Below are 25,427 nucleotides of genomic sequence, written 5' to 3' on the forward strand. Positions count from 1 at the left end.
CTTCATCATTTAATCCTGTTAGACATTTGTATGAAATTATCATAATTAGCATATAAATTCCTGATATATGGACAAAAATTTATTTTTCTGAGGTCACAGTGACCTTTGACCTCCAAAACCTGATCAGATAATCCTTGAGTCCAAGTGGACATTTGTGCAAAATTTGAAGAAATTTCCTACAGGCGTTGAGATATTATACATACTACTGCAGAACGCAGTATGCAGTATGCAGTATACAGTATACAGTATACAGTATACAGTATACACTGTATACAGTTAAAGCAATTTATTTTGCAGTATGCTAGACCAGGCTTTGGCCTTTAAACAAGCTCTTAAAGCACTGGACAAAAAACAAACTCTCACCACTATTGCAATATTATCGAAAAATACAACTTTGTTTTTTTGTATTTTTTATTTATGACCAAGGTTTGTTTACTTTATAAGACACTGACTGGCCGGCTCTCGAGCGAGCTACGCTCACGGGTGATTATGGAGCTTTTCAACTCCAAAAAGGCAGAAAATCACAGGTTCTAGTTTACTTTATAATGGCCATTTGTGTTGTGATGTTAAAACAAACCATCCGTCAACAAAGAAATAAAAGCCTCTTGTCTACAGACCAGTCTCTTGACAGAGCTCCAGACAGCTCATAGCGCTCTGTGAGCGTGACTACCGGGCTGGCTGGTTGCAACCCCGGCAGGCGCTAGCTAGCTGTCACGGCAGTTTGTGGAGCTCCAATGCTGTGGTATTGAATTGGGTATGGAGAATCGTGGAATTTCACTTGTATTGGTATCCCCTACTACATTTCTGGTATCGTGACATCCCTAATATAGATAATGCCCAACATATCGCTGCTCTTTATAGCACACTAACCTTGAATAGTTCCAAGGGCAAGCGTTCATGGAAGATCCGGTTAATCTTGGCGCCACCCGACAGCTCATTAGTGTCCACCTGGTCCCCAGAGCCCTCGATGCACTTCTCAAAGTCCACACCAAACTGCTGCACCATCCTGATAAGGGTCAAGCATAAAAGACACGTGGCCGGTGTTAATGATCTCCTTGCAACTACAGCGAGAGCCTTCCTGGAGATCCACTGCATAAAGTACTGTTCATTAATGCAATCATATCTTGGCAGCCCTTCCCTTTACTCTAAAATAGTGAATATGAGATGATTCAGCGCAGTCAACCTCAATACCATAGTTTGTTTTGACATCATTAGTGGGTTGCTGCTGCTGCTGCTACTACTACTACTACTACTACAATAATAAGCAAGATATGAAGGTGATTAATGTTAATATCACAACCTCCAGGCCCAGGTTTCGCTTTCGTTCGTTCGTTCGTTTGACTGACAGATGGTTCATCCAATCATCTCCAAAGTAGTTTTTGAAAGTGCCTACTCTTTTCCAAACAGTTTCGTATGATGTCTTCTCAGATGGTTCTGTGTAACAAACCGTCTGACAGGGTCAGGTTAAAATGGATGTGGGGGCAGGATCAAAATCTGCGAGGGGCTGGAGTTTGGCCATCGAGTTTGACACATGTTCACACTGTTGAAACCGTTGAGTCATAACTTGCAAATATCTGCTCTCAGGGGCAGTAGCCCAGCGCAGTGGGAATCCAATATGGATGCCACGAGTTACATCACCTTCAAGCTATCTACTGTAAATAAAACATGTATGCTGCATTGTTATGAGCAGCAATAGTCAGATGCACTCACTGCAACAAGGCCTTGGTCTTGCGTGTTGGGTCGTCTGGACGGAAGTTCTTGTACTCCTCCACCTCCTTCTCCAGGGAGAGGAGCTGACTCTGCAGCTTACTGCGCAGACCAGGCAGAGTGTCCCTGATGTGGTTGGTCAATTGCTACAGACAGACAGAGGGAGTACTGTTATGGCATGGTAGGGAGAAAATTACATTTTACAATTCAACAACAAACACTTGATAGCAGACCTGGTTGAGTAACTTTTGTAGATGCGGTGTGCCCATACGCTCTGCCATATGTCTGTAGCCAGGGTGGGACAGGAAGAACTTCCTCTCTGCAGCCAGAGCAACGCGAATGTCCTTCTTCCCATCAATGTCTTTCTGACTGCGGTTCACAACGCCAATGTAGCCTGCAGACAACAACACAAATTGTCACTCTGGATTTAAAAAAATAAAGTCTGTGAATGTGTATTTGTGTGTATAATCCTCACCTCTACGCAGTGGCAGGAGTTTATTTTCTAAAATGTCCTTTGCATCCGTCCCTTCGTCCATCAGGTCCAGTTTTGTTATAACACCAATGGTACGCAGACCTGCACAAAATTATAAAGCGTAACTACATCAGTTTGAACTGATTTATTACCTCTCACCATCACATTTCCTTCACAGGATAATACAGAGGAATATGATGCATGATGATCAGAATAATTACGTCAGTGTCGTTGACCTTTTCCTAGCGGAGGCCTGCAGGGCTTCAGAGTGCAACCAAAAATCTGTTGAGTGCGACTAAATATTTTCATTGGTTACACCGGTGCCAGCACCATGTCTGTCTCTGTCTCTGTCTGTGTGTGTAAGTGTCAAACCGCGCCCTTGAGCAACATCACAACTATAAAACATACCGGTAATTCAAAATGAAGAGAACTAGTGTTTGTTTTTTGTGAAGAAAAATGCTGCGGTGCCCGTTACACCTGTCCCCGGCTTTGAACGGCCCAGCCCAGACAGGCATCACCGGCGGGGGTAACCCAGAACATGGCGCCAGATTCATTTCACAATTGGAAAGGGCAAAAAGTGTGAGTGTGTGAAACTACTGTACATTTAATAACAGGAGAGAACTTAACTGCAATTTTGTTTTGCTCCGATGATCGCCAAACATCTGATCTGCTCGTAACGCATCTCTCTCTGTCACTTGACCTCACACTCGCTATGCACACATTACACTACGCTGCTCTTATACCAACGTAATATGTAAACATGTGGATACGGTGTAAATGCGGTGAAAATTGTTGGGTGCACCTAAATGAAAAAGTTAGATGTACCAGTGCAACCAATGTAAAAAGTTAGTCTGGAGCCCTAGTCTATTTAAGAAACAGCTAAAAAGACTTTCCAGATAACAGAAATACGGACCAAATAGCAGCAGCAGATTTAATAAGAAGTAATGGATATCATAATATGCAATGTTTAATGTTATTTTTCTGTGTTACATTGTGCTCTTTGACTTCTGAATTACTAGACACAGCTACGTGCTGCTCACCCTGTGGGTCCACCTCCTTGGCGATCTTCAGAGCGTCCGAGTTGGCCAGGTCCATGTTGGCAGGGGTGACGGCGAGGATCAGACAGCTCTCCTTGGTGATGAACTGCATCAGCATGTCCCTGATCTGGTGCTCGATGTCTACGGGCTGGTCTCCAACGGCAACCTTGGTCATTCCCGGGAGGTCGATCAGGGTCAGGTTCAGCACTGAGTCACATTGTCGTAAAAATGAGAAACGCAAATAAGATGCTTTTCCATCAGCAGAGGTGAAGTAAATAATTCTGAGGGCAGAGTTGTGTTACAAAACAAGCCTACACACTAGATAAACAAGCCGCACACTAGATAGACAGCTTTGTTTGATTTGACATCATTAACTTGATACTTGATTTGACTGGAAATCCAGGCAGTGATGGATGTGGGACAAACAAATATTTGATTTATCTAGAGCATTCTCAATAAAAGGGCAATCTCTGTGTTGAGAAAACACACAGCCTATTCATTCATAGTGTTGTTAATATGTTCTTTTACATGGCATGATAAATACAGTCCTATGTTTTTTATGCATTTGTCAACTTCCATTTTCCTCCCTTTTCATAAAAACCTCCAACAGACATCAGCCTCAATCTAACATTTTAATGGGCGTCTGTGGCGGTACGGGAAGCTTTCATCTCGTGTACGAGACTCTTGAGTAGGCAGACACTTGCTGTTGTAAAACTATGTCTAATTGGTTTTTTTACTTCATAAAAACATAAAAAGCCCCTCAGAAGTTTTATTACTTACAAGTGTTATATTTACTGAAAGAAATAAACATGAAATGTCAAACTTGACGGCGAATTCCCCACGACGGCTCCCATGAGGAGATGAATAGGATAGTTTGTGACAGCCGTTCAGTGATGGAGTAAAAAAACACATTTCAGTGTTTTAATGTTTTGCCAAAATCACAACAATCTAGTTTTTTTCTGATATCTAACACAGTTCTCTGGAGAACACATTTTGTAAACAGAGAGGGGCAGAACTTGTTAAAACTTCCACGACTCAGAAAAGAGCACAATACGGATCTGTCATCATGGTGTAAGTAATATGATATACTGTATGTTGTGATTAGTGCTGACAAAGTTAACGCGATAACACAAATTTGTTTTAACGCTACTAATTTCTTTAACGCATTAATGCAACTTGCAATTTTTAAATTAACATCTTCAAAATCACCGTCGGGCCCGGTCACTATTTGACCTTTTGGAGGTTGTAGAGGACTAAGTTTTAAAGCTAGCCATATCAACCATGTCATACTAGCTTGTCGCGAAGGAGGCTAAATAACGCTCGAAACTTACACTAAATTTTGGCGAGAAAAAAATGGTATGGCCATTTTCCTTAAGGTCCTTAGGATTCCTTAAGCCGTTTTTGGCAAGTCATAGTCAAGTCAGCCCACTGACACACTGACAGCTGTTTGAGTTAGCCATGTTATGATTTGAGCATTTTTTATGCTAAATGCAGTACCTGTGAGGATTTCTGGACAATATTTGTCATAATTTTGTGTTAACTGATTTACAATAATAAATATATACGTACATTTGCATAAAGCAGCATATTTGTCCATTCCCATGTTGATAAGAGTATTAAATACTTGACTAATCACCCTTTAAGGTACATTTTGAACAGATAAAAAAATGTGCGATTCATTTCCGATTAATCACAAATAACTACGGAAAATCGTGCGATTAATCACAATTAAATATTTTAATTGATTGACAACCCTAATTGTGATATATATCAATTTTGCTAAACTCAACTGAGAAATTATATATGGATAAAATAACCAGATATCAATGTCTGTCTTTTGGCTTATCAACTCAATTAAATACCTGACAGATCAAGATACTTCACTATATTGATTTGATACAATCCCCTTAATACAACCAGAAATATCAAAAGGGATATATGGCACGGTATAAACAGTCTCTGATGGTTGACAAATTCATCTCCTCTCATGGTATATCTTGTCATATAACATGCAAAATGCCCTTTACATGAGCCAAAGAGCAAAAAGTGTTTACATCACGTGTGTTTCTGTTCATTACCGTTTGGGGAGTAGACCCTCAGGTTAATTGGGATGGGAGAGATGCCTTTGTTGGAGCCTGTTATCCTGTCGGTCTCCGCCTCAATTTCCGACCGCACCTCTTCAAAATCCACAAACTTCTTCCCTTTGCAGTGCAGGAATTCAGCATATTCTACACACAAGGGCAAAATGACATACACAAGTGGAGGGTGGGTGGAGGGAGAGAAAAGGACAAAGAGGAAGAGAAGAGAGAGAGAAAAGGAGAATATTAAATTAAAGAGATGGAGGCAGCAAACAGCAGACAGTGAGCTTAGCTTGAGGCACTGTGACAGAGAGGCCATGTGCAGGGCAGCGATGAAAGGAGACGGGGATGTAGGACTGGTACACTCACCTGCTATATTGTTGACCAGCTGCAAAATGAGAGGTCTACGGGTGACAATGCCTGATCCACGTGGAAGAAAGTCCCTGAGGGAGAGAGACAGAGGAAGACACATTAAACACCACAATTATAGAGAGTAGAAAGGATGAAAAGGAGGGAAATCAAAACAGGAGCAGGAGGGGGGGGGGCACGTTGGGTAAAATAGCCGTGGTTCAGGACAGAGAGAGAGACAGAGTAACAGAGAGAGAGAGAGAAAGAAATAAAGAGAGAAAGGGACAGAAAGAACGTTCAATTATTCATTACACTCAATGTCCATTTCCTCGCAGCGTGGCCTCTGGTAAATTGATGGGCGCGGGGGAATTTCACGCCTCCAACTTGTCTCACAACAAATCAAATGTGACAAAGTCATTTTCTCTCATCATTAGGGCTTAAGAGATCCATTCATTCACACCCACTCTCACTGTTATGGGGAAAATCCACCCTAAAATAGAATTCACAGATGTTATATTGACAATATTCTACACTTCAGTTCACTTTCAAATAATGAATTTGAACAAGTGTCTCCTTATGCTGAATATATAATAGACTCTAATGATAATGTCATCTAAGGACAAATCCCAGAGATGCCCCACAGACGATGAATAACGGAACAACTCCTACGGCACTATGACAGCATCCATGGTGATTTTATTAGGGATACGAATACATTTTGACTGACATTCAAATGACACTAGCTCAGTTTTAAAGCTAGAGTGAAAATACTAAATAACGCTCCAAACTTGCTCCAAATTTTGGCGAGGAAAAAACTGTCCATTTTCAAAGGGGTCCTTTGACCTCTGACCTCAAGATATGTGAATGAAAATGGGTTCTATGGGTACCCACGAGTCTCCCCTTTATAGACTTGTTCCCTTTATGATAATCACATGCAGTTTTGGGAAAGACATAGTCAAGTCAGCATACTGACACACTGACAATTGTTGTTGCCTGTTGGGGTTGAGTTTGCCATCTTATGATTTGAGCATATTTTCATGTTAAAGGCTGGCCACTGTTAGCCCAGGCATTGTCAATACAAGATATAGGCCTATCACCCTCGATAACACCTTAACCACACCAGCCTCGGTGCTGAGACTTGACATTGTTTTGCTGTGTGCACATTCTCACCGTCAAACTTGCAAACTGCTGGTTAATTACACAAGGTAATGCATTGCACGAAGCAGGAAATGACAGAAAACAAACATGGGCAAATGCTACTGGTGCAACAGTCTATTGTTGAGACACCAACCTGTAGGAAACAATGAGTTTCTCACTGTTGGCTTGTTTGTTTCTCTTAAAATGTACCTGATGAATTTTTAAAGAAGAACTATTATGCTTTTGTACTTTTTCTCTTTCTTTTAGTGTGTTATATAGTTTTTTTGTGCATGTAAAAGTCTGCAATGTTACAAAGCCCAAAGTCCCCACCAAAGGGAGTTATGGCGGGTTTATGGTTGCCGTAGTGAAGCCTTTCTGCATTTCAACATTCGAGGGAAGACTGGCTGAGCAGGTTCACCTGTACAGACATCTCTACTGTTCATTGAAAGACTACAGGGACAGTCACATGTCAATACATTCTTGGAAAGAAATATGCAGCACACTGGGGAAAGAAGAGACTTTTGCCGCCGGCTGTGGAAGAATATGAGATTTCGCGATTTCCGGTAACGTTCTTCCTGTAACATTCATCGACTTTTAGCTCATCTACAGACTATTTTGTCTCTACGCCACCTGGCGTATCGGAGCATATTGCAACGAACAACACGCTGAGCATAAACGCCTCGCGTGTGCCATCTACAGAGGCTCGCACCACGGAGCTTTATTCTCCCCCACAGAAACTCTGCTCCTGAACTGCCTGAAACGCCTTGCTTGAAGTCCCGCCTTTTCTTCTGTAAAGTGGTGATGTCACCAAGTAACACATCTGCATAATACCTGCCTAGCGGCTAGTTTGGCACGCCCTCAAACAAAGCTAGTGAGAGCGGAGCTGGAGAGGAGTCTGAAGAGTTTGGTTGGGGTGAACAGAGGTGCTGCAGCACAGCTGTTAATAAGAAAAAAAATGTTTTTTGAACATTAAAGTATGTAAACTAAATACAAGAATGCACCTGAAAATGAGCACAATAGGTCCTCTTTAACTGCATGAGTCATGACCAGAGTTGCCTCGTCAGCCCTCATACGAGGCTCCCCCACCCAGTCTTCTGCACTCCCCTCCCAAATGTGCTCTGCAAACATACTACATCTGGTGGTAATCACCGGCCCCAGTGCTGGAACAGTCATAGCAGAGCTGAGCATGTCACTAACCCACATTCTCCTTTTCCTCCCTACTGCCAGACCTACAGGCCTGAGGGGGACTATAGCGGTGCTCAGCTTGCCTGCTTACTTCAGACTGTTAGCAATGTGTCAGCCACAGGACCGGAGAAAAGAGAGGAGCTGCTAAACTACATACCGCCTGCTAGTCCCAGACTGTAGTCCTGTGGTGAAACACTGGGGAACGTTCTGGATGTTCCTTACATCAGCAAAAATCCACAGGTCTGTGGTTCAGCACCGGTGCTGTGTCATGCACATAATGTCGAGCATGCAGGCATTTGTTCGCACGGCGGACAGTATAGAAAGCCCTGGATGAGGGATGGGAGCAAGGGAGGGAGGGAGATGAAGAACAAAGCAACTATAGGCTGAGGGAGAGGATGTACTAAACAGACTGGATGTGGAGAATGGTGATAAGATGCTGCTGAGAGGTCACAGCAAGAATGACCTGCTAATGTACTGACGCATCTCTCCAGTTACAGGCAACTCATTCATTCGCCTCATTGGCTCAACAAGTGGCCAAAGCAGACTCACAGGAATAAAACAAAGCATCAATAAAGTTTATGTGAAAACACACACAAAGAAATTGTTTATTCATATATGCTCTTCTGAGAAGACATAACACAAGATCAAAATCTAACCAGTCAGTCTTCATAGACAGAATTGGATAAACGGCATACTGAAAAGAAGCAAGAGGCCAGGATTTCATTATTGATGCGCTGTAAATGATAGACGAGGCTGAGCAGATTGTGTATCATTTCATGCATTATGGATGGCCGAGCAAAGAGCATCAGTCTATGAACCTCCCTCCCTCCACCATAAGAGAAAGCGAGAGAGAGTAGGGCAGGGAGAGATCGGGAGAGCCAGCTCCCCTCCCCCTGCCTCCAGGCCCCGGCAGCCTCTGCCTCTTACAAACTGGCAGAGCAACTCTGAGGAGCCGAAGCCCACGGCTGATCCTCCTTTTCCTCCAGTCTACAGAGGCATGGCAGGGCTCGTTTTCAAAACATGGAAACCGGTGTGTGAAACTCTGAGGTCATAGTACGCTCTCACGGGAGGGTGAAGTACACAAAAAACGGGTTTGTGGTTTGGTGGGACTTATCCCATGGGTCTCTGGTGTGGCGACAAACGTATAATTATGGCTACCCGCGTTCCCGAGCCACAGTCTGTCACTGTGGGTACCAAGAAGCAACACTGGAGAGCAGAGCCTTTTCAAGCACAACCAAAATCCAACTGTTTAGTGGAAAATCCCTTCGCTGTCTGCCATTTGGCCGTCTGTTCTTCATCTTCTCGGGGATGTCCAGTGTGCTACACACAAGCATCTACACTGGTGGACATTTCTGTTCAGATTCCTTCATATATTCATGCAGCCAACCCGGAGTTAGTCTGCTGCTACAAATACAGATGGTAGCAATGCATTTATTTAACGATAATCAAATAGGTATGGCTGCCCCCTCGTAGTTGATAAGTCGACTAATCGGTCGTTTTAGTCTTAGTCGATTAAGATTTCTGGATTTGATAAGTCATATTTTATGCTTTTTTGTGTGATTCTTTGTGGACAATCTCAGTTTTACAGATCTGTCGATTAAATCCACCAAGCCATTAAACGACAAAATCGTTTGAACGTTAGTCACTAAGAATTTCCTCGGTTGAGGACAGCCCTACAAATAGGCTTTAATGATGGTCCTATTTTGGTAAATGTGGCACAGAATTAGAGTAAAGCTGCCACATTTAATTCTTTATGGAGGACAAACAGTTGTTATTAAAGATGTAGTACAGCTTTAAACTGTTTCAACACTTCAAAAACCTCCTGGTTTCACAGTCGTCTACTAGCCACAGATCTGATAACAACCTCCGCCCAGACCAGCTTGCTGTCGTAGATATGACGTCTTTACTCCCTACTGGGACAGTGACATCACAACACAGACAAAACTTGAGACACTGTCCTGATAATCATCTCTGAACTGAGAGTTAATTATGATCCAATAATGCATGCATTTAACTGTAGACAAGCCAGTAAAGTTGAGATAAATGTAATGTAGCATAAATTAGAAAGTTTACATATATTGCATAGACATAACTGGTCCATTTAGTTACCCATGCGAGTGTAGCAGCATGCACAATATCAGCACCATGGTTGGCACTGACCTGAATGGAATGAAGCTATTATTATTGTTATTACGTACATCTGTCATGAGAAAGGTGTAGGCCTATTAGTTCTCAAACATTCATCACCATTTTCTGGCATTTAATAGACCAAACAACTAATCGATTAATCGAGAAAACAATCAACAGATTCATCGACAATGAAAATAATCATTGGCTGCAGCCCTATTTCAGTGTATATAATGTATTTAGAGTATCTTTAATGTGTCAGCAACACTCAAGGTCAAGGTCACTCAAAGTAATAACACATAAACACACACGCCTCTACCAAAAGACAGAGACATTCACAAATATATGAGGCTGTTGAGCCAGCGTGATTTCATTAGCTTCTGCCAAGCAAGGTATGCAGACCAGCCAGCCAATGCGTTCTGGTCTCCACTAACTAACTTGGAGGGAACAGAGGCCCAAATCACATCAACAAGATGGGTCACATGGCACAGCGAGCAATCTCAATCCCACCTGACCTGCCTGGGAAGAACTTTGACAACTGGGAGACAGTAACTACACAGCAAATATGGTCTAGACCTTATTTCCCCTACTCCGTGGGAGCCAGAGTAAAGCAGAAACTGAGCAACGACAGACATGAATATGACAGATCATTTCAGATAAAGAGAGTGAAGCTGTAGGCACACATATCAGATCATGACATCAGCATGGAGTTCAGGCCGGGGACAGAAAAGGCCACGATTTTGAAAAAAATATCTATTTGCTTAATGTTTTGACTGATATTGCAGGGTATGATCATTTTTACATAATTATTCTCATTCATTCATTCATTCATTCATTGAAAAACGTGATTTTTGCAGGGATCTGTACCAAACAAAGATGTTTTCTTAAGGACATCTCTGCAGCATGACAATATTGCATGGTATTATATATTTATATATTATTTATATAATTATTAGTAGTAGTATTTTATTTATTTACATTTTCTTTTTATATCTATCCTATCCTATTTATCAATTTTCTATTTCCTTTATCTCTCGACTTTTTCTGTTACTATTTATGCGTAATATAGATATTTTCTCTGTATTGTCTATCATTTTAAATTTATTTATCCATAATTTAGAATATATTTTCTGTGGCCAGCTGTGGTTGCTCGTGTGTTTGTTTTTTGAGTGAGTGGATGGATGTGTTGGGCAAAACAAAATCTTTTCACTGTGCAGTTAATGTTTGATTCATTATCGATAATCAAAAGAAGAAAATAGTATTTTGACACACATTTCACCTTTAACAAATATTGCGATTTCCTCCTAATCGTAGGCCATAATGTGATTTCGCTAAAAAAAAATTATAAATTATGCAGCCCTAATTTACACTCTGCGTCTGAATCATACAGTCTACTGAAATGTGTGTCATCCCAGCACTAAGTGACTCTGTTTCTATTGTCGCTGGTGCCACAGAAAGGGAAAGGAGGATCATTTTCATGCCTGGGGACACAGGGATGAAACCAGCCTTTCAGACACACAACGTGCACCACCTCACCAAAGAAAAAGACCTGGGCCACTGGGGAAACCATAGAGCAACAATTACTGACAGTAACAACAGCTCAGCGCTCAATACTGTTGTCACCACAGAGAATTTGCAAATCAATTATCCTATAAGACTAAAAACACTCAGTTTTGTGCAACAGGCGCCTGAACATGGTATTGGGATTAGGTATTGGCAGCTCCTGAGCTCAAACAAGCTCTTAGATCAACAATGACTCACCTCTACATTAACTCGCCTGTTGCTATAGCGATATGCAGCACCTCCCAAGTGCTTCCAGGTTGAAGTGAGACTCGACCTTGCAGCTACGAGTTTAACTTTTACTGTTCCACCTTGTCTGCCCTCAAAAACACCTGCACAGCAGCAACAGTCATACAGAAAAGTAGCTGCACAGGCAGTGAAACTGAGGTCACAATGAAATCTCTCATGTTAATTACAGCTGATACGTGTCAAGTGCTCTCACAGTGCAAAATCCCACTCATGAATTAATTTGCACTGAGTGGTAGTCTAATCTGTGTGTGTGTGTTCTTGCCTGAGAGCAGTTACGACATTGCTCTCTCGTCAGTGTGTTTATAACCAAAGGCCCGTCTGCATGCAATCTTAACAGCCAAAATACTTCCTCTTCTCTGCCGGCTGGCCTGTGTGTATGTGTGCGATGCCTGTGTGGGTTGGGTTACAAACACACACACACACACACACACACACACACATACACATACATACACACTGAGTGTCTCTCAATGGGGTGGAAACCTGCTAAACAAGCTGCTTTAGAGCGAGCTTGTTTTGTTTCATTATCTGCAGGGTGATCTCACTCACTGCTGATGTGGGAGAGGACAACAGGACCGGCCTGTTGAGAAGCACTGCAGCTTAACCTTCAAACCACAGAGAACGGAGAGACGTCAAGAGTATCTCTAAAGTTCTGCGAAAAACAGTAACAAAAGAGGAAGATGGTACGGGAAGTTGCGTCTGCTACAGCTGTGAGCTTTTGCTGTCTGACAGAAGACTGTGTGCACTGAGCACTGAGGTCAAAAACCATACAGCTGCAAAAAAAAAAATCAACATCCCTGAGGAAAGGAGGTGGCTTGCTCTACCTCCATTGCTTCCACTTTGTTGACCTTCCAAATAGCATGTGTGTTCACCCACATCTGAAAGAATAAACATGCTAATCTAACAACAAACTGTTGTGTGACTCAATAAAACTCCTAACAACAGCTGGGAGCCACAGACCAAATAACAATTAATGCGAACCATGTAGGACTTTCTGGGTGTGGCATGGGATCATAAATAGAACCACAGGGAAAAAGTTCCCATTCAGAACTAAGGCCGAATGGAGGGATGGCAATATAAGATCATCTGCACTGCAATTTACTGAAAATAAAGTGCACTTTACAGACAAACATTAGTTGATGTCATCCTTTATAATGGTCTTAGTTGTCATGTTTAAAATGCCACAGTGTAACTTGGTACAAAAGACATTTACTGACGATTTTAGAGGGCATAAATATTGAGCAAAGTATTGACAATGATCAGAGGAACAACCTCCCTGGAGCAAAGAGCATGTTTTATCTTACTTTTGCACCCATCATCGTTTCAATATTGTCTTGTGAAAACTAGGAAAGTTTGCACTTGAGCACTAGGTACACAAAACTTCATAAAAAACACGTTTTCCACGTAAAAGGACGTACGTACGTCAAGTTGTTGAACCTGCAGCCACTTACACTTTCAAGGCAGTTTTACAACAAGTGCGTAACTTAATATTGACATTATGTACTGGGAGCAGGGTCTGAAATTACGTTTTTTCTGGAAGTCATAATCTTTGTTCTATGGACATTTTGCAATTTGTTGTTCCCAAAGTACGGACTGAAATGGGAAAGAAAGCTTTTAGGTTTTCGGCAACTACTGCTTGGAATAATGTACAATATGATCTTCAACTTCAAAACTTAGTTACCTTGAATGAGTTTAAAGCTCTGGTGAAATCGCTGCAGTCCAGGTTGTCTGTGTGCAAGTGTTTTGTATGAGCAAGTTTTAATGTTGTTAATTTATGTGTCGTCTGTTACTTTCACTATAACTGTCTTGCTGCTATCTTGGCCAAGTCACCCTTGTAAAAGAGATCTTTGATCTCAATGGGACTAACCTGTTTAAATAAAGGACAATAAATAATCATAAAAACATTTTATTTTAACAGACAGTAGAAATATGGATCATGTAGAATCAGAATCATGTTTATTGCCAGGTGTAAGAGGTATACACTAGGAATTTGCTTTGGTTTTGTTGGTGCAAGTAAGCAGTATAATAACAAAATAATAGATAAAAACGTTAGAATAAAATAAGAATAAAAAAATGAATTTAACCTTAATCACTGACTATTTTTAATTTAGGAATTGCTTTTGAAAAGTAATATTTTAATATAAGGAAAACCTATCTGCCATGGTGGCAGGTGACTGTCACATTTAATTCAGGATGTCTAATTATCTTTTGATATGTTCAGATACATTTTCTTTTTTTTCTGTACTGTCTCTTTTGTATGTACTGTCTCTTTTGTATGTATTTCTTTGTTTTTATTGGATTGTTTCCACTGTTTGGTTAGGTTTTTCTGCACATTTTATGTACTTCTTGTTGTAACTTTTATTGTATTTTTAAAATTATGTTAGTTTAGATCGTTCTTCCTTTTTTGTTATATCTTTCCATCTGCCATGGTGGCAGGTGACCTGACATTTTTACCTGCCCCAGCCAACATTGACCCTGTTATTTGGCAGGTGTGCAGGTGCTCATTTCATTCCCTGACTGGGGAGGAGAAGCTAACCTTAGTTTCACTTTTATGCCATTTTAAAACAAATAATACATGCTGGATACTTAAAAACAAGTTTGACAATGTCACATGACCATGTATGTAGGACCATGATGTGATGTGAAACTGTAACCTTAATCACTGACTATTTTTAATTTAGGCTTTTGAAAAATAATATTTTAATATAAGGCAAACCTATGTGCCATGGTGGCAGGTGACCTGACATTTTTACCTGCCCCAGCCAACATGGACCCTGTTATTTGGCAGGTGTGCAGGTGCTCATTTCATTCCCTGACTGGGAAGAGTCACTTTTATGCCATTTAATGACATTTTAAAACAAATAATTCATGCTGGACACTTAAAAAACTGTTTGACAATGTCACACCAAGCAATGTGTACCATGATGTGATTGAAAATGCTTGAAAATGCACTCACCTGCCAACAAAATTCTCCAACACTGAGCTCTTCCCAGCACTCTGTCCTCCGACCACAGCGATCTGAGGAAGGTCTAAGTTACAGCTCTGTCCAATGGTGCTGAAAGCGTCTTGAAGCTTGTTGATGAGGGGAATCAGGTCTTCCATGCCCCGGTTCCCCATGGCTCAGTTCAGCTCGGAGAGAGGAGAGAGCCTCCTTCACAACACACAGAGAGAGAACCAGTCTGACGGTTAGCCGTTAGCTAGGCTAGGTAACGTTAGCTTAGCTAGGAAGCTGCTCTCCGGTTACTCTGAAAGTGTTGAGTTCTTCTGCTTAAAAACAGCTTTATTCTCCCCGTTAACACTTGAACAGTTACCGGCAATTCACACTAACATCGTGTTCTTTTAAGCGCATTAACTAAATACCTAAAATCAGTCTAAAACGGACGGAAAACAACTCGCAAACAAAACTTCCTCTATACAAACACCATCCGGTCAGAGGAGGCGACATCCGATCGAAACCGGTGGAGTATAGACCCCGCCCTCTTTAGTCTGGGGAATCCAGGCATCCTATTGGCTGATTCTGCTGCCACTCTAATCAAGCGAGCATTCTGATTGGCTATTTAAAAAAAGGGCGTGTTAACAAATTGCTGTTTTCTGATTGGTCAACGCGAATGTCACTCACTCCTGCACACATAGGGGTGGAAGGAAATGAGAATGCAGATATATTGGCCAAACAATTCAATTCAATTCATTTCAAATCACTTTATTTGTCCCCGAGGGGCAATTGTAGAGGCTGGTAGAGTAGTACAATTAACAACACAATACAGGACATTTTGAAACCTCTTGAAAGTTAAAGGGACTATTTGTAACTTTCAGAAATGCTTGTTAACAGCGACACCTGTGGCCGTTAAGTCAACGAAAGTCAGCATTGGGCTCGAGCTTTCTCGCTCTAAATAGACATGAACGAGCATCACTCAAAACAGTGAGGCGACACACGTCAGCTAAAACCACAATATCACTCTATATTTCAGCTGCTTGGCAGTAATGTTAGCTGACCAGACGAAGGTCTCTCCATGAATCACTGCTGATCATAGTGTCGGCTTTTCCTGCTTCAGCCTCCCGACCGCGGCCGGAGGAAACAGGGGAGACACCAGAGTTTTGGTCGGAGACGATAACGTTTCTCGCTGCGGAGCCCCGTCACCTCACCCAACTGGACTATGCACGCACTGTAATAAACCGGAAACTGTCAAGCATGTTCTTATAGAGTGCAACAAATATGACAAAGAAAGAAGGGAATTGCTATCAGGAGTAGATGATGGAAATATTACAATGGGGATTCTGCTAGGAAAGACATCTAAGAAAGTACACAATCGTCTAATTAATTACTAAAGGGCAACAGGAATAATGGAGAGAATTTAATTATTATTATTATTATTATTATTGTTATTGTTTTTAATAAGTATTATTTTTTATTTTATTGTTTTTATTTTGTATTTATTTATTTTTTCCTGCCAATCTACTGCTCCACACTCCAGTCCAGTAGTAGGTGGTAATGCACCTATAAGCTGGTTTGCCAACCTCCAAATAAACACCAAAAAAGAAGAAAGAAGAAGAAGTTTTTCACGTCACATGTTTACTCCAACATGGCCACCTCCACAGAGTGTGGAGCTGCTTCAGAAACCAGCATGTCCCTGAAGAAAGCTCTGCTGTCTGCAGCTTCTCCTCTCGCTCTGCGGATCGTTGCTGAATGCCCGGTGACTAAAGCAAGAGCTTGTGATCTGGTTCTGCCTCACTGTGCAGTCAGCACACCGGTGTTCATGCCTGTCGGTACTCAGGGGACCCTGAAGGGGATCACTGTGGATCAGCTGGAGGGTCTGGACTGTCAGATCTGTCTTGGGAACACATACCACCTGGGCATGAGACCGGTAGGCAACACTACAATAACAAGCAGTTCTGTTTCTCTTATGATTCAGTTGACATTACCACTACCTACTGCCTCATTTTGCAAAGTGTGTCTCAGTGTGTGAAGGAGCGCCATCGCAGGTCCTTCCTTCCTGCAGCTGTCAGACTCCACAACCAGCACTGCTCCCAGTAGACCACTTACACACCAAAAAACTGACAATAACCTCATAATAACCTGACAATAACATGATATTTTCAGGTGGAATTATATTCATTCTCACTGTGCAATATCATTTTCCACTTCTGCAATTTTGTTAATAGTCTGTTTATTGTCTATACTGTATATACTGCTCCTATTTTTATACTTCCTTCTATTTAAATGGTTCATATTTAGTTACACTTTGTTTAGCTCTTCTTTTTTTTTACTGTGTTAGCTGATGCTTCTTGTTTTTTTGCACTATCCCCTTTGCTGCTGTACACTGCAAATGTCTCCACTGCGGGACTAATAAAGGAATATCTTATCTTATCTTATCTTATCTTATTTAATTTTATTTTAAAGGTCCCATATTATGCTCATTTTCAGGTTCATTCTTGTATTTTGTGTTTCTACTAGAACATGTTTACATGCTGTTATGTAAAAAAAACAACATTATTTTCCTCATACTGTCAGCTTGAATATACCTGTATTTACCGTCTGTCTGAAACGCTCCGTTTTAGTGCATTTTGACAGAATTGCGTTGCTAGGCAACAGCTTGGGTCCATGTGTACTTCCTGTCAGCTGATGACATTCATATACACTGCACCAGGAAATAAACTGGGATACATTTAAAATTTTTACGTTTAAATCTGTGTAAAGGGTCTAAATATTGTATATTTGTGACATCACAAATGGGCAGAAATCTTGACAGCTTGTTTTTGAATACGGGCTGTGTGTATTTCCCTGTGGATTGAGTGTTTCGATACTTTTACAGTATTTATATAGGACTTAAGCCTGCTTTATAATAAAAATACATGAAAATCTCACTTTTTTATAATATGGGACCTTTAAAGAAAAATAACTTGTACACGTTTCTAATATATAGAAAGTCATTACACACTTCGCGATAGTAAACAGTATGTTAGTGTTATTCTATGTTCATATTATATATTTTCTAAGCTAGTTGTAGTAGTCTGGTATATTTATATTGTATTCTGATATATTCTTAATATTGTGTATACTATAGTTATTATCTCTAGTGTTGATATGTATATTTATTGTATATTTACCGCTCCTGTGCATTGTCTGGATAACCTGCTGCTGTAACAAGAATTTCCCTATCTATCTATCTATCTATCTATCTATCTATCTATCTATCTATCTATCTATCTATCTATCTATCTATCTATCTATCTATCTATCTATCTATCTATCTATCTATCTATCTATCTATCCTGCAGGGGCCTGATTTGATCGAGAAAGCCAATGGTTTACACGGGTTCATGAACTGGAAGAGAAATCTTTTAACTGTGAGTGTAGCTTTCCTAAAGATGATAAATACTGATTCACAAATAGTAGGTGATGAGCTCTGTGTTCAAATTTGTGTTTCACTTTCCTCTGCTTGCAGGACAGCGGCGGGTTTCAGATGGTGTCTCTTGTCGAGCTCTCGGAGGTCACAGAGGAAGGGGTGAAGTTCAAGTCCCCCTATGATGGCAAAGAGATCCTCCTAAGTCCTGAGAAATCCATCTGCATACAGAACAGTCTGGGTATGCGAGGAGTAAAATCATTTTAATCAGTATTAAATAACAAAGACTGCAAAGAGACAAAGAGATAACCTCTCCATGTTTCTCTGTGTTCTCCCAGGGTCAGACATCATGATGCAGCTGGATGATGTGGTCAGCAGTACCGTGACAGGGCCACGGGTGGAGGAGGCAATGCACAGATCCATACGCTGGCTGGATCGCTGCATAGCAGCCAATAAGAATCCAGACAAACAGAACCTCTTTGCCATCATCCAGGGAGGGCTGAATGCAGAGCTGCGCAAGGCCTGTCTAGATGGTAAAAAACAAATCCTGCTCTGTGGTGATACCTTTTCTACTTTTGATTACCTACTTCTGTCCCTGTATATCTGGTATTGACAAGCATGCTGGAGGATTGGATCATATTTGAATGGAGCCTCAGAACATGTAAATATTGTGCAAAGATATTTGGTAGCAATCTGCATTTCAAAAAAACAGAAATGCACGTCCACACTGTAATGTCAGGTCTAGTTGTAAACTGAGGGCTCAAAGTTGTGCTTTGGATATCTTATCCCCTTCCTGCAGAAATGTCTAAACGTGATGTTCCCGGTTTCGCCATCGGAGGCCTGAGTGGAGGAGAAGAGAAGGACGACTTCTGGCGGATGGTCACCCTGAGCACCGACCACCTGCCACGAGAAAAGCCTCGATACCTCATGGGTGTTGGGTACGTTTGCCTAAAACAGCAACCGGTTACATTAATCATTTCATATTTATTCAGCACCCTATGCACTCTGCACCATTGCTCTATTGTCCTACTGTTCACTAGTTTCATTATTGTTGTTTTTAAGACTGACATAATTGAGTGTGTGTGAGTTAAAGGTACAGACAGGAGCAGTCTGGCTCCTACAATATATGTAAATTGTTAATAATCAGAGGACTTTATTTTAAAAGCTCACGGATGATGTTATTTTTCATTTAGTAGTTAATTTAACATGCTATAGTGCTGCGAACATGTAAACTAACATGCTTCAGTTATCTAACATATTTTTCAGTCAGGTTCATAATTCTGTTTATTATAATAATTTTGTTCTGATTCTGACTACTACTACTAATATTAATAATGATAATAATTGTTCTACTATTAATAATAATAATAATACTTCTACTAATAATAATAATAATAATAGTGTAATACTGTATACCATGAAACCGTGATATTTTCTGAGATGGTTATTGTACCGTTACAACCCTAGTTGTTTTATTTACATAGTATATAGATACTTTTTAACATGCTTTAGTTATGTAACATATTTTTTTGATCAGGTTTATAATTCTGTTTATTATAATAATTCTGTTCTGATTCTGACTACTACTACTAATAATAATAATAATAATTCTACTACTAATAATAATAGTGTAATACTATATACCGTGGACACATATATATTTTCTGAGATTATCGTACCGTGAAAATCTCATGTTGTTACAACCCTAGTTGTTTTATATAGAATATATAATAATTTAATATCTATATATTTATATCTGTAAATGTTTATGTTTACCTTGTTCAGCTTCCTTGTTGCAGTTGTATGTTTATATTCTGTCTATGTAAATTGAGAGCAACAGAAACCGGAGTCAGATTCCTTGTCTGTGTACACACACTTGGCCAATATGTATGCTTAAAACATCTCATGAGAACTGTGGTGTTTATGGGCTTTATGGTTTTACATATTGACATAATCATGTGTATGATCCTCATGTGCTGCAGGTATGCTGTGGATTTGGTTGTGTGTGTTGCTCTGGGATGTGACATGTTTGACTGCGTGTTCCCCACGCGTACTGCAGTAAGCTCTCCTCACTTCACACACTGATAATCACTTTTAAATGGTTATTTAGCAGTTTTTATTCCACATCAAAAACTCATTTCAGCTGACAGTCACATTTGTTTTTCCTCAGAGGTTTGGCTCTGCCTTGGTGCCTTGGGGATCTCTCCAGGTAAAAAATAAACAGTATGCCAAGGACTTCCAGCCCATAGACCCAGACTGCCAGTGTCCCACCTGCCAGAGGTAAGTCAAGAAAATCCTGGAGGTTTGGCTCTCATGTCGTTTTTCATAACAGTTTTCTTCATCAGGACAGATATTGAAGTTTATTAAAGCAGGAAAGTGTTCAAGAAGACCTTGGTTTGACTTGTTTTTAGTCCGTGAGCCAGTAGGGCTGGTTGGTACCATCTGGTCGGTACCATGCACGTAGTGATGTTTGGCAAGATCTACATCCCCAGAGTTAAGATTACGTGATAGCATTGCATCAGTGGTAGATTTATGTGTGCTGTCATGCATTTTATAACATTACCCTAAAATATACATTTCTGAAAAATGGCCAATATGAAGCACAACATATATATATTCAACCTAGTGGTATTTTGTCATCAGTGATCCATCAACATTAAAATGTGTCACAATGATTGTTGAGTTCAAGGACTTTTCATCAGACTGGCATTGATGGCACTCGCAGTACAGTGCCCAAATTCAGTAGAGCGAATCATTGCATTTTTAGAAAAATATTTGTCTCATGTTTATTTTGGAAAGGTTAATAAAAACTCTAGGACACATACTGTATAATCACATGGATTTGAAATTGAATGCTTGATTCTGTTCTAAGCATAGTTTTGAAAAGTGTGTTTTGGCATGTGGTTATTAATCGAGTCATAACACCATGAAAGCTATCACCGCTGCAATGCTATCACATATTTTCTAGCACTAGGGGTGTATATATATATTGCCAAATATCACTTTGAGAATTATTACTCCAAGCTGGTACCGTTGGCCCAAATTTGAGGTACTGGCTCACAGACTATTGCTCAGCAGTCAGTTAACTCTTTTTGGTATAAAGGAGGGATGTGTGGGCAATAAAAGACTACATCAATCTGTGCATTTGTTTTTATTTCATGTTTCATGTATTTTCATTATGTAATTTCTCAGCAATAAAACACCAGAGTGGGTTTACAGCTATGCTTTTTAAATTGTTACTTTAATCTCACTTGGCTCACAATTGTCAGGCAATCTTTGTCAGTGCTGCAGTTTGGTGCCAGTGGATGGTGCCTGCTGGTGTTTAGACATTTTGTGTCACCTATGTCTTGTAAAAACTGTATTACTGGAAGAATGATGTGAATAATAAGCCTGTTTTCTGTTTCAGACATAGTCGGGCTTACCTCCATGCTCTGTTTAAGAGCGACACTGCAGCCATGCATCACGTCACCGTCCACAACATTGCCTACCAGGTCAGTATTGGGAATGTCTCTTAACAGTTGACAACCCGTGGTGTAGTGGAGGGTATACACAGTTGGCGGTTTACAGTATACCCACCTATCAGCCAAAAAGCCATTGGAATATATAGGAGAGTATACCCACTTCTTCCTCGGTAACCTACCTATCTATCTAGTAGTACACCCACCTTATCAACAACCACTACACCACTATTAACATCACATCATAACTCAAGATTAAATCGAGATTAAACAACAAATCATTTTACTAAATCAACTAATCGTTTAGTCGACAAAATAATTTCTTTGGTGGAGGACAGTCCTAGAGCTGATATATCTGCAAAACATGTACTGCTGTATCAAGTGTGTTTTATCAGTTAATTTGTTTCCTGTATCTGCAGCCCTGCCTTTAATAGATATCAACCAGAACCTCACATTTACATATTGTCTTTCAATGTCTCCATTGCTCTGACAGGAATCTGACAAGAGACGTTGAACTTTACAAATGTACGTGACATGATTCAGATTACGTCCTCGCCTCGGTCACGGTCATTTAATCCTTCAGTACTCTCTGTTCCTCAAAGTGGCATAAACTTGCTCTGCTGCTTTGGCCTTATCAAAACCACACGAGTCTTCTTTTGTGACAGACGTGTCCCCAAGCATAATGTTCATGTTCATGGAGAGCATAATAGATAATGTCTGATTATGCAATTTACTAATTTCTTGATTTTCTTAAAGGACCAGTGTTTCACAATTAGGGGGATCTATCGGCAGAAATGGAATATGATATTAATAACTATGTTTTCTTTAGTGTATAATCACTTGAAACTAAGAAATCGTGTTTTCGTTAGCTTAGAATGAGCCGTTTATATCTACATACGGAGTGCTTCCTCCAGAGTGCTTGGGCCGAAGTCGAAAACGCTACTCGTTCCCGTCGCCGCCGCTCTCTCTCTTGCTTCACCACTCACTTCCCACGTACACACACTCTACGCTCTGCTCCAAGTGACCTACGCTACTCGTACAACTGGCTCCAGTGAGGGCCTTTTCGCGTCAGCCACCATAGTTTTTCTCCACGCTTGTCACACGGGAGAGGCTTCAGTTGGTTGCAATCTGCAACCTCACTGCTACACACCGCCAGATCCGACACACTGGTCTTTTTTAAAAACGAAATTACGTTTTCCCATTTAAGCCAGCTCTGAAGTTGGCTCTATAGCGATGTCCATGTCGGCCGTCACTCTCCCGTGAAATGTCACATTTAATTGCCGTGAAACATTTACATGTTACCCTAAAATGTTGCCATGGTATCCAAAAGCATGTAAACATTGTGAACTGTATACTCTGACGGGAAGCAGACCCATACACTCTAGAGTTGCAGAACACAAGATGATTTCCCACTGGAGATTGATAATCACATTATTTCCCTTCGATTCATCAAACATTTCTCTTTTGCAGCTCTCCCTGATGCGCTCTGTGAGACAGAGCATTGTGGAAGGCCGTTTCCCTGAGTTTATACGGACGTTCATGAAGCGAATGTTTCCCTCTCGGGACCAGTACCCCGGCTGGGCCGTGGACGCCCTAGCCTCCGTCAACGTTCCACTGGAATAGAAGGCAACCACCATGCTGGATGTCAGACAGTGACTGAAAGATTTTATATCTTTTAAATGACTTTTTTTTATGGACGATTGTTTTTCTACTCTTTGTTTATATTTGTATATGAATTGTTGGCGATGAGGGGAAAATGGCTTTTGATCTGAAGGGATGAAGCCTTTACTCAGCCCCTGCAAATCGTCTTCACAGTACACACTGTGATAATGTGAGACTGAATGGGGTTTAAATGAGGTTTGAAACACATGAACTATCTCCTCTGATATGCTCAGACACTTTTTGTTGTTACCATGGCTACAGAGCTCGGCCCACCCACTGGAAATGAAATGTTTTGCCTTCCCGTCAACCGGGGTGTTTAATTTTAGCCGAAGGCACAAGATTAATAAATGTATATGTATTCTGGTGTTTTAACCTCCAACCTCACGGACTAGTAGTTGTCAGATAACTGTTTGAACGGATAAATGAAACCAGCTCACTGCAGCTTGTGTGTGTGTGTGTTTGTGTCACAGTGACCACCAGAGGGCAAAATAGACAAAACCACAGCAAAGTGACTGTAAAACTGAATGATACGCTGTTTCCTTGTAGAGTTAAAAGCAGTTCAGCTTCCTCGAAGTAAAAATAACACTCAGTTACAGTAAGATGAGCTCAAATGTAGGAGGGTACAAAACATGCATATCCAAATTACTCACAATCTACAGTCAGCATCTAAATGGCATCAAATCCATTGTTATTCTTCTTTTTCTAATCCGTTCAATAATCCTCTCTGACCCTCTGAGTGAAGGTTTTGTTCGGCTCAGTCGTGGGTGATTAATATTAATCAGCAGAAGTTGATTTGAATAACACCTGTTGTCTGTGGCTGAGTCAACAGTCCCCTTAAGCACCGCATTTGAATTTCATTATGGCTTCTAATATGACCACAGGCTCTATGAGATTAAACCTTGTGACATGCAATGAGTGGCAGGCCGACTAATATCTAACAGTGTGGTAAATAAATGATGGGTTTGATGCATAATACGGGTAGTTTACAAGTGTTTGTTAATGAGCTACAACAAGAGCTAGTTGAGATATTCATAGTTTTATATCACAATAGCTCACATTGAGAGGAACTTCTAGTTTTGAATGCAATGCTTGTATTGTGTTTTAATCATATTGCAGGATTTCATTTATATTTTTTCTATTAGAAGGGGTGTTTTTTCTAGAATATCTTCTGCTTGCACTGTGTGTTTGATTATATTTAGCATATGTGTGCGTAGTGAGGGAGAAAACAGAGCTCAGTTGGCAAGCTTGCACGAAATAAATTGGATGTGTCTCCTCATGTATAGCCTATTTCAGTAAGACTATTCCCAAAATGTCACATGTGCCTCCTTTTTTAAACAATTATCAAGCCCAACATATTTAATAGTATAACACAAGAAACTAATATTTCTCCTTGCAGAAATAATAAATATGGTCGTTTAGATGCATGACTAAGATGTGCGCAGTTCTCCACAGAAGTATGGGGATCACGTGTGACAGTTTTATTACCATTCAGGATTACAGAGGGTGGTGTTATGCTCACAAATGTGGATGGAGAACGCTTATTGTACAATATTATAGATGTTTTTTGTGAGTATTGTTTTTTGCATTTTTGTTTATACTTTATTTTTATTGCTTTTCCATAACAGAAAAACAACATAAACATAGAACAATAAAACAAAACAAAAAACATGAAAGGATATAGATTGCCCTGTCTCTACAAGGTTTTCTTATTGCTATGACATATTCAATGGTTCATTTCCTCATCTGAAACATTGTCCATTTCTCCCACTTCTCTCCACATTGCTCCTCTTGTGTTCTTATCCTATGGGTTAACAGTTCCATATCATATATTTCATTCACAATTTTCAGCAATCCATCTTGTGTCGGTGGTTCTGCCTTACACCATCTCTTCGTAATGGCCTTCTTACAGGCCGCCAACAACACTTTCAGCAGATATCCGTCTTCTCTTAACACAGTATATCCAGTCAAAGTGGTGGCAACAGAACAGTAGTCCCCACACTGTAAACAATTGCTGTTAATTTACAGCAGGATTTCAACAGTACTAACCTGTTATTGCTAAAAAACAG

General features: G+C 40.5%; 2 protein-coding genes across 11 annotated transcripts in view; one reads left to right on the plus strand and one right to left on the minus strand.

Annotated features, from left to right (window-relative positions):
* dnm2a (dynamin 2a) overlaps nt 1–15,357 on the minus strand; it is a 35,535-nt gene extending 20,178 nt beyond the window's left edge. For 5 of the 10 annotated variants that reach the window (XM_037793279.1, XM_037793277.1, XM_037793278.1 and 2 more), the window contains exons 1-8: nt 14,857–15,354; nt 5,664–5,737; nt 5,295–5,444; nt 3,220–3,423; nt 2,183–2,281; nt 1,941–2,101; nt 1,711–1,853; nt 871–1,006 (exon numbers count right to left, since the gene is read on the minus strand). In XM_037793279.1, the coding sequence (XP_037649207.1) occupies nt 871–1,006; nt 1,711–1,853; nt 1,941–2,101; nt 2,183–2,281; nt 3,220–3,423; nt 5,295–5,444; nt 5,664–5,737; nt 14,857–15,017 (1,128 nt within the window). In that variant the 5' untranslated portion in view covers nt 15,018–15,354. Of the gene's footprint in view, nt 1–870; nt 1,007–1,710; nt 1,854–1,940; nt 2,102–2,182; nt 2,282–3,219; nt 3,424–5,294; nt 5,445–5,663; nt 5,738–14,856 lie in introns of all 10 variants that reach the window. The other 5 variants (XM_037793276.1, XM_037793280.1, XM_037793272.1 and 2 more) reach the window with 3 other exon arrangements.
* A 1,079-nt stretch (nt 15,358–16,436) lies between these two features.
* Nucleotides 16,437–23,802, plus strand: qtrt1 (queuine tRNA-ribosyltransferase 1). Its single transcript, XM_037793479.1, has 9 exons — nt 16,437–16,762; nt 18,177–18,245; nt 18,344–18,482; nt 18,580–18,774; nt 19,041–19,179; nt 20,224–20,299; nt 20,412–20,521; nt 21,648–21,732; nt 23,170–23,802. Exons 1-9 carry the CDS (start codon nt 16,481–16,483, stop codon nt 23,320–23,322), a joined length of 1,248 nt encoding a protein of 415 aa, XP_037649407.1. The 5' UTR covers nt 16,437–16,480; the 3' UTR covers nt 23,323–23,802.
* Nucleotides 23,803–25,427: the final 1,625 nt, after the last annotated feature.

The sequence above is a fragment of the Sebastes umbrosus genome, chromosome 14 (genome assembly GCF_015220745.1).
Source record: "Sebastes umbrosus isolate fSebUmb1 chromosome 14, fSebUmb1.pri, whole genome shotgun sequence".
Taxonomy (NCBI): domain Eukaryota; kingdom Metazoa; phylum Chordata; class Actinopteri; order Perciformes; family Sebastidae; genus Sebastes; species Sebastes umbrosus.

Bases quoted from the DNA above. Each gene is read 5' to 3' on its own strand.
- qtrt1 (XM_037793479.1), top strand. From the start codon at position 16,481: ATGGCCACCTCCACAGAGTGTGGAGCTGCTTCAGAAACCAGCATGTCC. The intron at 18,483-18,579 runs GTATGCGAGGAG...GTGTTCTCCCAG, and splicing joins CTGCATACAGAACAGTCTGG to GGTCAGACATCATGATGCAG. The intron at 18,775-19,040 runs GTAAAAAACAAA...CCCTTCCTGCAG, and splicing joins GCGCAAGGCCTGTCTAGATG to AAATGTCTAAACGTGATGTT.